Here is a 13,361-nt window from a genome sequence, read left to right as displayed (position 1 = left end):
TGGCACCAAGAACAGGTGCTTGGCATATAAAATGTGCTCAATAAGTATATCAAATAAATGTACAAATCAGTCATTTTCAAACAGACTATGTTCTGTGTACTTTCTGATTGAGAGCTCTCTTCCCTCTGTTGAGATAAAAAGAAAAGAACTATTGACTTCATAATTTCATGGCCTGGACTTACATCCCAACTCTATCTTTTGCTAGCAAGTAATTGAATTCTTTAGGCCTCAGTTATATGTCGAAAATGTGGAATAATGACCTAGCTTTCAGGTTTGCAAAGATCAAATGAGGTTAATGGATGTAAAGGCATTTTAAAAACTCTAAACTCTAAAATATTACATAAATAAAAAAATAAAAAGGTTATATAAATGTTATTATTTCAATAAACTGGTACACAAATAAGTAATGAAAATATCAATAAGTGAATTAAATTGGACATTTAAATTATTTAAATAATGTATACATGTCAAATAAGGAAACAGAAGTTTTACCTTTTTATAACTGGATATTCTCTGACATATGTGCTCAATTTTTTCACTGCAAAAGGCACTGAATTTATTATGAAGGTCAGTAGGAATCACTTCATTTAAAGAGTTAAGGCTGGTGCAGTTTTGCACAAAATGATCATCACTTTTAGCCAGGGCTTCAAGAATCTGTAGTAATACACGCACACACACACAAGTAAAGAAAACCTTCAAAATTAGCCAAATACAATTCTCACAAGTCTAGAACACAGAGTGACATTCCCTAGCACACTTCTTTTCACTGCCTGGGATTTCTATATTCAGTAAAACTCTCACCGCGAAGTGATGGACGTGTGTGTTTGCCCCTTGTGTTTTGCCTTCTGCTGGCTATAAAAGGTTACCTGAGGGAAGTGAGTGGACTTCAAAGACTGCCTGATGGACTAATCAGTATGCTCTGATGTGGGAACACATTGCCTATATTTTAGTCAGTTACTCAGAACTTTTTTTTCCCCTCAATTTGGTAGTAGAACAACACAAACTAAGGAAAACCTATAGAATGGCATCCTTACTTTCTACTGGGAGCCCAGTATAGAGAATGCAGACAACAAATGTTTGCTGAAGAAATGAATACATGAGAAGAAATTCTCTTACTAACATAAAATCAATGTCAGTTGCGGTATCTGAGCACCAGCTGATAAACATCAGATAAAAGCGTCCATGTGATATTTTAATTAGTAAATCCTTTTGAACATTTGAATCAATTTTAAGGCAGCATTTGTGTGTGTTTGTGTGTATACCTACCACTGATCACTGGGAATTTCCAATGAATGGAGAATTATGTGTCATATTTATGATTGTTCAAAGATTGCAAGGGTTGATTCCACCCTTACCTGACATTTTCATAATACTGTACGAGACAATGTATAGATTCTATGTTTATTTGAGCTCCCTCACAGGAAGCTCCACTTCCCTGTCTTGCAGAATACAGAGTGTGAGTTTTTGGTTTAATCACCACTCTAGAAAGTAGAGCTCAATTTATCATTAGCTGTGTGATCTTGGTTCAATTTCTTAATTTCTTTGATACTCTTTTCTTCAAATATGAAATACAAGTATTTTCAGTACTTATACAGTTGTCATATATAAAATAATCCATGTAACTTCGCAAATTTGAAATAGCTAGAAAATGGATAAAATAATGATAATAACCTGGGTCCAAACTTATATGGATTGCCTTGATAATATAACATATTTGGGCAGAGGTGGCATTTTGAACATACAGATGCTATATCGAAAGATACAGAGTGGTACAATGTCATCAGAATAATGCAATTGTTTTGGAAGCTGACTTTCAGAATATAAAACAAAAAACATAAAATAAGTATTTTTGAAACAGTGCATTTGGATTTCTACATTATTTTCTGCCACTAAAATTTTAAAAAATACATACTATTAATGCTAAATCTATCTCAGCTACACACACACATAATGAAACAAGAAGTGACATGTGAATAAATAAAAGTAGTGAAGCTATATGTCATATTTCTTACTTGTAATACCTGAATCCTCACAAGGTGATATAAAAGCAGATGCAGGGGTGCCTTGGGGGCTCAGTTGGTTAAGCATCCGACTCTTGATTTTGGCTCAGGTCACAATCTGACATTTGTGGGATTGAGCCCCATGTCAGGTTCTGCACCAACCTTAGTATTCTCTCTCTCTCAAAATAAACATTTAAATAAATAAATACAGATGAAATACTAAAACTCAGACCTGGGGAGTATCCTCCAACAGGAATTTTATTTATTCACCTGGTGAAAGGATCATGAAAAGCAAGCACAGGGCCATCTTTCACTAACCACATGTTTCATCCATTTGGATGAAAACCCTCTTACTCCCTATCTTGCTTTAGCCTAAAGACTAAGGGTGATATCCTTCCCAATTAAGAATCACATGAATGTCTGAAGATCTATTCATAAATGGATCACTGAGCTTTGTGAAATCATATGAAATAAACATGAGACTTGGAGAATTTGAAATTTCTTATAATACATTTCATGACTTCAAATACTTTTCAGAGGATTATCTACATTTAAAAAAGCACCACCTGTCATGAAAACCATCTGAAAGGTATTCATGATACTGAATCAACAGATGTAGCAAACTTGCTAAATGTAGAGAAGCCTTTGCCAAATCAACTAACATTTGCCTGGGCAAGAGTCCCATCTAACATAACACTGTACTCCAAAAGAGATCAATAAAAAAAGAAGATTGTATGCATACTGAGTAATGGGGGGGAAACAGAAAAGAAAGTTGAATGAGCTGACAGCTGAAGCACACACAGCTGTTTACGTTTTGGGAAGTGGGGGTGGGGGAGAGTTTCAGTTACTTTATTTAGAACAAAATCCCTTGTTTTCCCAGGATCACTCATACCTTGGCAGTGAGGCTGAAGAAACCTTTGGGCTCAATCATCTTCTCCACCACATTGCACTTGATCCCGGCTGTGCTGTCATACTCATACACAACACCATATTCCAGGTGGACGTTATCCACAGTCAGGCTCACGTGCTCCTTCTTCCCGTCGATGATGGCCATGGTGTTAAACTTGTCAATCACCTCTGGAACAAGGACAGTTTTCATTCAGCAAATTCAGGAAGGGTTTTGTTAGTCTCTTCAAATAATTTGAGTGTCTCTGAATAATGTTTAAAGATTTCTTTAAAGAATGGATAAATCTAATATTGTTGTTAACATTTCTGAAACAAGAGCACTTAAAAAACATATGTTTGAATGATCCAAATCTCACCATTCCAACATGACTAGTCTTTGCACATCCATTTTGATCTATCAACCATATGTATGCCTATTTATACCAATATAAACATTATATATACAATTTCATAATTTTTATTAAAAGCATGCATGACTTAAAGTCAGGGTTCCTAAAACTGCCTCAAACATTGAATGAATACTTGTTCAGAGGAGGAAAAACTACACAAAGCCATACGGAAGAAGCAGAAAGGAGATGCACTAATCATTTATTTCAGCAGACAGGATCCCTGAATTTTCCCAAACACCATCTTCTGCAGATAGCTCATAGAGAAAATTTGTCATTGTTTGCTATAATAACATTTTCATCTGGAATGTCTTCCTACAGGTTTTTGGCCTACAATCAATCCGCTGATATAAAAACACAAAAATCTGAAGCAAGAAACCACTGAGAAACCTAACAACAAATATTAAATTAGCAAAAACAGAATATTAGTTAGATAAAAACAGTTAAGTCCTAGGACGGTAGAAACAGTAAAAAATAGACAAAGGCAGAATAATGGTTTATCTTAAAATAATTGAGTCCCAGAATAGCTAGAAACCAATTATCAGAGCATCTCACCAACCCTTTCACTGTGGCACCAACGACGATGAGCAAAAATCAACTAACTCTAAATGAGGAATAAAGGGCTCAAGGTAATGTCCTGAAATTTGTCCTAGTTTAAGTAAATAAGAAAGTTACTGTGTCATACCAATCTTGGTGCTCCAATGTAGTTGAAATATTTCTGATACCGCTCATGATCTGAGTGGTTCCTTCCAGGAGTGGAGGGAACACAGCTTTCCCTAAGTTGACCACCCCCGTATGATCAGTACAGGGGATTATGTAACTATTCTGGTTGGAAGAAACTAACAGTACAATAAAAATGTCCAACGATACCTACCAATAAAATAAATGGAAAGATATCATGAAACTTTAAGAGAGGATTCAAAGACTTCTGTGAAAAAAGTGTTGAAACAATAATTCAAGGTATTTGTCAAATGCAAACATAAATTTAATTGCTTCCATCCCTTTACCCTTGGCGAAGAAGCCACTGAATCCAACAATCTGTATCTGGTTTGTTTCACTGAGAGAACAGAAACAATAGAAGTCCTTATCAAAAGATCTTTCTCTTTCTCTAATAATGTTTTCACATTATTAGTTTGCCTCAGTACCATTAATGTTAGAATATAGTAAAAGTTACTTGAATCAAGAAAGCATTTTCAAAGGGACTATAGACCTTCTTTCTAAACTAGGACTTCAAATTTTTGCATGCATACAGATCCCATCTTGTCAAAATGGAGACTGTGATTCAGTAGATGGATGGGGGTGGGATTCTGCATCTCTCCAGGTGCTGCTGCTGCTGCTGCTGCTGCTGCTGCTGCTGGTCTGTGAACCACACTGGATTAGGAAGGTCTACACAACATTTAAACTCAAAACAAGAAAACGCATTTTAACCTGGGTTTGAATCCTCATCCTACCACTTACTGGCTTGGGCAAGTCCCTTAGGCTAAGGGTTAGGTTAAAATAAGGATACGACAATAACACTTTTTTGAGAGTTTCCTTTTTAATGCCTTTATGAGATAATCCATGTAAAACACTTAATAAAGTGCCAAACAAAGTGTAGTAGCTATGACGTTAGTGACTATTATTACTTATATATTTCACATAATATCTATTTGGAGATTATGACTTAAGAAAGTGGCTTGAACATACAAGATTTTCAATAATTGGGACAAGGCACAGGCACATTAAAAAACAATACTACTGTAAGCAAATAAGGAGTGATGTGGGAAACAAAAGCAAATGAAATATTATACTTCCTTACTGTCTACAGCCTATTGACAAGTCCTTGGAATAGGCAGAGTGACCTTCCTCTGGCTCAGCTGCCTCAATGATGACACTTTGCTAAGGGCAAAGGGAATCTTAGCCTGACCCCCCTCAGGATCCTGGAAGTCTACTTTAACATATAAAATTCCTTTGAGAAGGAACATACTTAAAGATCATAAAAGCCATTTATGAAAAGCCCACAGCTAACATCATCCTCAACGGGGAAAAACTGAGAGCTTTTTCCCTGAGATCAGGAACACGACAGGGATGCCCACTCTCACCGCTGTTGTTTAACATAGTGCTGGAAGTTCTGGCATCAGCAATCAGAAAGGAAATGAAAGGCATCAAAATTGGCAAAGATGAAGTTAAGCTTTCACTTTTTGCAGATGACATGATATTATACACGGAAAATCTGATAGACTCCACCAAAAGTCTGCTAGAACTGATACATGAATTCAGCAAAGTTGCAGGATACAAAATCAATGTACAGAAATCAGTTGCATTCTTATACACTAACAATGAAGCAACAGAAAGACAAATAAAGAAACTGATCCCATTCACAACTGCACCAAGAAGCATAAAATACCTAGGAATAAATCTAACCAAAGATGTAAAAGATCTGTATGCTGAAAACTGTAGAAAGCTTATGAAGGAAATTGAAGAAGATATAAAGAAATGGAAAAACATTCCGTGCTCATGGATTGGAAGAATAAATACTGTCAAAATGTCAATACTACCCAAAGCTACCCAAATGCAATACTACATTCAATGCAATCCCAATCAAAACTGCACCAGCATTCTTCTTGAAACTACAACAAGCAATCCTAAAATTCATATGGAACCACAAAAGGCCTCAAATAGCCAAAGTAATTTTGAAGAAGACCAAAGCAGAAGCATCACAATCCCAGACTTTAGCCTCTACTACAAAGCTGTCATCATCAAAACAGCATGGTATTGGCACAAAAACAGACATACTGACCAATGGAATAGAATAGAAACCCCAGAACTGGACCCACAAACGTATGGCCAACTAATCTTTGACAAAGCAGGAAAGAGCATCCAATGGGAAAAAGACAGTCTCTTTAACAAATGGTGCTGGGAGAACTGGACAGCAACATGCAGAAGATTGAAACTAGACCACTTTCTTACACCATTCACAAAAACAAACTCAAAATGGATAAAGGACCTGAATGTGAGACAGAAAAGCATCAAAACCCTAGAGGAGAAAGCAGGAAAAGACCTCTCTGACCTCAGCCGTAGCAATTTCTTACTTGACACATCCCCAAAGGCAAGGGAATTAAAAGCAAAAATGAACTACTGGGACCTTATGAAGGTAAAAAGCTTCTGCACAGCAAAGGAAACAACCAACAAAACTAAAAGGCAACCAACAGAATGGGAAAACATATTTGCAAATGACATATCGGACAAAGAGCTAGTATCCAAAATCTATAAAGAGCTCACCAAATTCCACACCCAAAAAACAAATAACCCAGTGAAGAAATGGGCAGAAAACATGAATAGACACTTCTCTAAAGAAGACATCCGGATGGCCAACAGGCACATGAAAAGATGCTCAACGTCGCTCCTCATCAGGGAAATACAAATCAAAACCACACTCAGGTATCACCTCACGCCAGTCAGAGTGGCCAAAATGAACAAATCAGGAGACTATAGATGCTGGAGAGGATGTGGAGAAACGGGAACCCTCTTGCACTGTTGGTAGGAATGCAAATTGGTGCAGCCGCTCTGGAAAACAGTGTGGAGGTTCCTCAGAAAATTAAAAATAGACCTACCCTATGACCCAGCAATAGCACTGCTAGGAATTTACCCAAGGGTTACAGGAGTACTGATGCATAGGGGCACTTGTACCCCAATGTTTATAGCAGCACTCTCAACAATAGCCAAATTATGGAAAGAGCCTAAATGTCCATCAACTGATGAATGGATAAAGAAATTGTGGTTTATATACACAATGGAGTACTACGTGGCAATGAGAAAGAATGAAATATGGCCCTTGTAGCAACATGGATGGAACTGGAGAGTGTGATGCTAAGTGAAATAAGCCATACAGAGAAAGACAGATATGTCTTTCTTATGTGGATCCTGAGAAACTTAACAGAAACCCATGGGGGAGGGGAAGAAAAAAAAAAAGAGGTTAGAGTGGGAGAGAGCCAAAGCATAAGAGACTCTTAAAAACTGAGAAGAGTGGCGCCTGGGTGGCGCAGTCGGTTAAGCGTCCGACTTCAGCCAGGTCACGATCTCACGGTCCGTGAATTCGAGCCCCGCGTCAGGCTCTGGGCTGATGGCTCAGAGCCTGGAGCCTGTTTCCGATTCTGTGTCTCCCTCTCTCTCTGCCCCTCCCCTGTTCATGCTCTGTCTCTCTCTGTCCCCCAAAAAATAAAATAAACGTTGAAAAAAAAAACTGAGAAGAAACTGAGAGCTGATGGGGGGTGGGAGGGAGGGGAGGATGGGTGATGGGTATTGAGGAGGGGACCTTTTGGGATGAGCACTGGGTGTTTATGGAAACCAATTTGACAATAAATTTCATATATTGAAAAATAAATAAATAAATGAATAAATAAATAAGCTAAATAAATAAATAAATAAATAAATAAATAAATAAATAAATTCCTTTGGAAGCTTCTTTTATCTTTACCCTCCCCCACCCAAGATACAGGTTAGCAATCATATTCCAAGCTTATGGCCCCACTGATATACGTCCAAAGGGTCTCATGACTGAATTTTTCCTGAATGGTAAATAAATGACCTTTTCCTAATAGCAGCTAGCCCCTCAAGGTCCTGGAAACCATGTTTCCAAAATACATCAGAGATGTAAGCTATCCCTAAGCCCTTCCCAAACTGAAGGTATATATAATCACTCTTCACAGTCCCAGTGCAGCTCTTTCTGTTCATGGGTCCTGTCTCCATGCTTTAGTAAAACCACCTTTTTGCACTGAAGACGTCTCAAGAATTCTTTCTTGGTCATCAGTAGCGAATCCCAACACTTTAAACCATTATCAAGGAGGGAAAGAAGGAACCTACCTTCTACTTTGCAGTCAAATGCATCCCCTACTTCATCTCCTGGGGGTTTAGAGTTAGCCTTTTGAAGGTCTTCTTGAGCACTCTCAATGCTATTATACACCCATTGTATGGAGTCTTGCTGGAATGAGGAGGGGAAAAGAAACCTTAGAAATATTAGTGCTTCTTAAAATGTATATCCGTTTCATAAACCTGCTTTAGGAGGATTGACAATCTTACTTATTCTTCTAGTTTTTTTAAAGATAACCAAATTTGAAAGAGAAAGAAAATCAACATAAGAGACTAATAAAAAGTCAATGGCAATTATATTGCTTAACAAACTAATTTTTTAGGATTGAAATTTTATCTTCCAAAGATGTTTCTGAGTTTTGTTTCAATTTATTTATTTTGAGAGAGGGAGCATGCAAGCAAGCGTGGGAGGCGCAGAGAGAGAGAGCAAGAGAATCCTAAGCAGGCTCCGTGCTGTCAGGGTGCAGGCTGACTCAAGACTTGAACCCACGAACTGTGAGACCATGACCTGAGCCAAAATCAAGAGCTGGATGCTCAACTGACTGAGCCAAGCAAGCACCCCTTCCAAAGATGTTTGTAAATAAGATGTATTTCCCAAGTGTCTTACTTAAAATGCCTCAAGTATATCTTAAAGTAAATTTAAATTCCATTTTAAAATAAATAAATGTTAGATGGACAGTTTTCTGAAGAATCAATCATTTATCAGGATATAAACCATTTAAATGCTCTCCTACCACCTATATTTTGATCCAATTAATGTTTTTTTGAATCAAACCAATAAGAAAGTTGAAAGAACATCTTTCACTTCATTGTGTTCCCAAGTGATGTAACTATATTTTTACCCTTCCATATCATAACTCATCCTATTTTTAATTAAAATAGCAGTTGCAGTCTTATCTAGATAAATGAGAGAGAGGAAATGGCTACCAAGTAAATGCTTTCAGCTTTCCATCACTTGGAAGTTTATTCCTTTCTTAGGTAAGATGATAAATTGAATTGCACTACTGAAGTGCGCTACAATTTCCATTCTCCATTTTTGCATGTATTAACTTCACAACTGTGTTTAATTATTATATTGCTATACATCGTTACAATGCTAGTTAACATTTGATCATTCAAATACATCTTGGTAGCCTGTTGTGGTCCCTAAGGAACCACACACTCTGGTATCCACACCTTGGTGTAGCTCCTTCCCACACTGACCTGAGGCTTGGTCATGGGATCTGATTTTTCCAAGCATGATGTAAATACAGTTGATCGCTTATAATATCCCCTCTTGAAATCCAGACGCCATGCAGGAAGGACAATCTGCTAGACTGGAAAAGGGGGCCATGTGGAGGAGCTCTGGAGTGGAAGGCCATGAGGAGGGGAGGTGCAGAGCCCAGCTGTTCCATGCAAAACTTTGCTATATCAGTGCCTTCACAGGAGCCAACACTCAGTCACCCCGCAGAATCAAGAGAAATAATCAATCACTGTTGTTTTAAGCCAATAAGTTTTGGAACAGCCTGTTTTGTGGCAATGAATATGGGATACAGCATGTTACTCACTGAGTGAATTTTTCTGTTTATTGCTTTTCTTAATCATGTTACTAACCAACTTCTCTCTAGGAAGACTGTCAAGGAAAATGAAAAGGAATGAAACTCAAATCAGTTTGGCTACTTGTTAAAATTCTGATTGAAGGGGAAAGGTTTGATAATTTCAGAAGTGTCTTTTTAAAAAAATTCATTCAATGATATAGTTCAATAAATATTTGTTAAACTATTGCCAACCAGAATCGCCTATGAATCTATGCGTGAATTCCAATTTGCTACGCTAGTTTGACCTTATTAACAAGCAAAATTGAGGAGCTCAGTTTCTTGTAGGTTCAGTATTTTATAGGCTGTCAGTCCTGGCCTATGAGAAAATAACCACTGCTCTTTCTGGTTTAGACAAAAGTCATATTCTCAAATCTGGAAAAGTACCTGACTGCGTATGGCAGAAAAAATACAAAGCCTCTCCTCTAAAGTTGCTTTTGCATTTAGTTGATTAATTTGAGAGAATTTTCTCTTATAGCCCAATATTCACTTGTACCTCATGGGATAAGCTTTTCTTATAAATTTGGATTCTAATTTTATTTTTCTACGGCACTTGAAATTTAATCAGAGGATAGTGGTTAGAATTTTAAGCAATGACAAGTACATTTTGGTATTTTCTTTAAAGAGCTAAATCCAGTAACTTAAATAAATATATATAAAACTCAATCACAGACCCTAAAAAAACCTTCACAGACACACAAGGACCATTACATATTCTAAAGTAATAGCAAGGGTCAAAAAAACAAATCAAACCTTTGGATTTCAATGTGATAAACATTTAGGTGTCTGAAAACTCATATCATAATGCAAATGAAAACACCCCAGAGCACTTGTTAAACAGGTGATAATACTGAAACAATAAAATGCAATCACTTAAGCAGAATTGATCATGATTAATTATGCAGATAAAACAATCATCATGAGATTTACAATGATGTGCTTAAATGTGAACCTAAAAGTAGAAACCATCCTGTGTCCCCCCCTGGGCTTTCTCTGCAAGTTTGCAGCGAGACCCAGATAAGCCAAAGGGCAGCTTACCTTCACTGGTCTCCTGTATTTCCTGCAGGCTGTGACATGTGCAATGACACTGGCATGTGTCTCCTTGCTGACATTGATACCATTTACTTTGATAATACACTGTCCAGGGTGAAGACCAGCGGCTGCAGCCACAGTCCCTTCAAATAAAAATGAGAAAATGGCCAAAAAAATAACTTTAGGAATGAGATTCATTTTTATCACATATACAATATGGAAAGCCATTTTAAAACATAATAAGAGATCTAGCTAGTATGTTCTTGATAAACTTGGTTCTGATAGTAATGCCTTCTCAAAATTTTTCTGCTTTTAATCTGGCCATTCAAACAGTGACTAACAGAATATTCTCTCATATCCCTGAGAATTAGTTTGAAGGAATACTTTAGATATTTTTTCACATTGTTTTAAGTTTATTTATTTGAGAAGACAGAAACAGCATGAATGGGGGAAGGGCAGAGAGGGAGAGATAATCCCAAGCAGGCTCCGTGCTGCCAGCGCAGAGCCCGATGCTCAAACTCATGAAACCAAGGGATCATGGCCAGAGCTGAAAGCAAGAGTTGGAGGCTTAACCAACTGAACCACCCAGACACCCCTGAAGGGATATTTTAAAGTGACCTTTACAATGCTAATCAGTTATTTTCCCTTTCAAATGTCTCATCAGTCTTAATATTCTACATATACAAATATAAAAGCAAAATGAGAAAGCCAGAAATGTATGCCCTATTTACCTTTCTTTACTCTATAAAAATCTCTAAATATTAGAAAAGTATTCACTTTCATTTATTTTTCTCAGTAACATTTATTGCAAGGACATTTTTGAAATTTGTAATAGTTTATAAATTTCAGTCTTATTTCTTTTTAATTTATTTTTTTAAATTCAACTATAATTAACACATAGCATTATATTGGTTTCAGGTGTAATATATAATTATTCATCAATTCTATATTCACTTTCATTTTTAAAAATGGGAACAGTTAAAAGAAATTCTTTAAAAAAATCAGCCAGTTAGCAACTACCATTGACTGGCTTTGCTAAGTAAAATAAGCATTCAGAATATCTACAAAGGGTCAAGGAACCACAGAATTTGTGAAGAATAAAATTAATCAGGTAACATCAACTGTCCATTTATTTGCATAGATATAGACTTAAATATGGAAGTGGCATATTGCTCCAGTGAGTTAAAATTTTCAGAAACTTTCAATTATTATTATATGATGTTCTGAGCCGATCAACACTTATGCAGCACCATTAATAAATACAATGAATATAATTAATACAAATGATTACAAAATTTATGTTAGAAGAGCCTCTCTTTGTAAGCAATTTCTCCCATGAAGGAATTATTAAACATTTTAGAGAACATAATTTATATTCAAGAAGACAGTATGTATTTTTCTTCTCATTAACATTCACTCCCAGAAACACTAAATGGTTTTTCTGGATTAAAGTAGGTCTTGGAGGGAAAAGAGACACTCCCCATTGAGAAAATAGCCTAAAAAAAGGCACTGAGTCGAGAAACAACCTGGACATTTGGGAGCATGTGAGCAGTTGGTATGAGCTTAAAATGGGAGTGTGGGTGAAGACTCTGGAGAGTCAAGAGGAGCCAGGTTTCGAAGTGCCTGCATACTTTATGTGAACACCTAACAGCCTCAACCTTACTATCTATGCACAAGGAAAAGCATTTGAGAATTTTAAGCAGAGAAGTGACATGACCCCCAGAACCAAGGACGAATCATTGGAACTTAAGTCAAAAATCAAAATCACAACAAGCATCTACTGCAATGTTCCAGGCTAGAACTAAAGTAGCATTTGTTACAAAAGGGGAGAATTAGATCACGTATTTGATGTCTCATGATGGAGTTCATGAAGAGGCTACAGTCCCCAGGATCACTCCTCTGCTTTTGGACTCAGTGCTGAGTAAATAGAGTCATTTCAATAAAGAGAATACAGAAGGCAAAGCAAGTTCAGAGAATAGATGGAAAGTTCACTTGGAAATAATACTGAGTTGTAAGGTGCCAAAGGGGCATTTAGGCGAGAGCTTTAATCAAAACTTAAATCTAGGGGTGCCTGGGTAGCTCAGTTGTTTAAGCATCTGGCTTCGGCTCAGGTCATGATCTCACCACCCCTGAGTTCAAGCCGGGTGTCAGACTCTGTGCTGACAGCTCAGAGTCCGGAGCCTGCTGTCTGATTCTGTATCTTCCCCTTTTTCTGCTCCTCCCCTACTCGCGCGCGCTCTCTCTCTCTCTCTCTCAAAAATAAATAAACATTGAAAAGTAAGTAAGGAAAGAAAGAAAGAAAGAAAGAAAGAAAGAAAGAAAGAAAGAAATCTAGACTATGGAACTCAGGAAAGAGATCTAAGCTGGAGATAGAGATTTAAAAATCTCCAGGAACAGGATCAATAAGATTTCTTACAGAGAACAAGAAGGTAGAGAAGAAAAGAAGGAGCCAACAGTTAAGCGGTTGACAGATGAAGGGAGCTGGCAGAGGAGAAAAATCTGACAAGTGCCAACTTAGAAATCAGGAGATGAACATTTTCAGCAAACAGGAGTAGTCAGTTTAAATAAATGCCACAGAAAAGCTCAATTAATATGAAGGTTATCAATGTCTACCG

General features: G+C 37.1%; 1 protein-coding gene across 4 annotated transcripts in view; it reads right to left on the bottom strand.

Annotated features, from left to right (window-relative positions):
• The window catches only part of PREX2 (phosphatidylinositol-3,4,5-trisphosphate dependent Rac exchange factor 2), a 301,119-nt gene that overhangs the window by 129,451 nt on the left and 158,307 nt on the right, over positions 1–13,361 (bottom strand). For all 4 annotated transcript variants that reach the window (XR_007148625.1, XR_007148624.1, XM_047842583.1 and 1 more), the window contains 4 exons: positions 10,753–10,889; positions 8,135–8,252; positions 2,893–3,077; positions 493–654 (listed from right to left, as the gene is read on the bottom strand). Coding sequence is in view for 2 of the 4 variants with exons in the window: in XM_047842583.1 (XP_047698539.1) it covers positions 493–654; positions 2,893–3,077; positions 8,135–8,252; positions 10,753–10,889 (602 nt within the window). In the remaining 2 variants the exon portion in view is untranslated. The remainder of the gene's footprint in view (positions 1–492; positions 655–2,892; positions 3,078–8,134; positions 8,253–10,752; positions 10,890–13,361) is intronic.

This window comes from Prionailurus viverrinus, chromosome F2 (assembly GCF_022837055.1).
Source record: "Prionailurus viverrinus isolate Anna chromosome F2, UM_Priviv_1.0, whole genome shotgun sequence".
Classification (NCBI taxonomy): Eukaryota; Metazoa; Chordata; class Mammalia; order Carnivora; family Felidae; genus Prionailurus; species Prionailurus viverrinus.
Note: the sequence above shows the minus strand (reverse complement) of the source record. Positions and strands in the feature narration are given on the sequence as shown.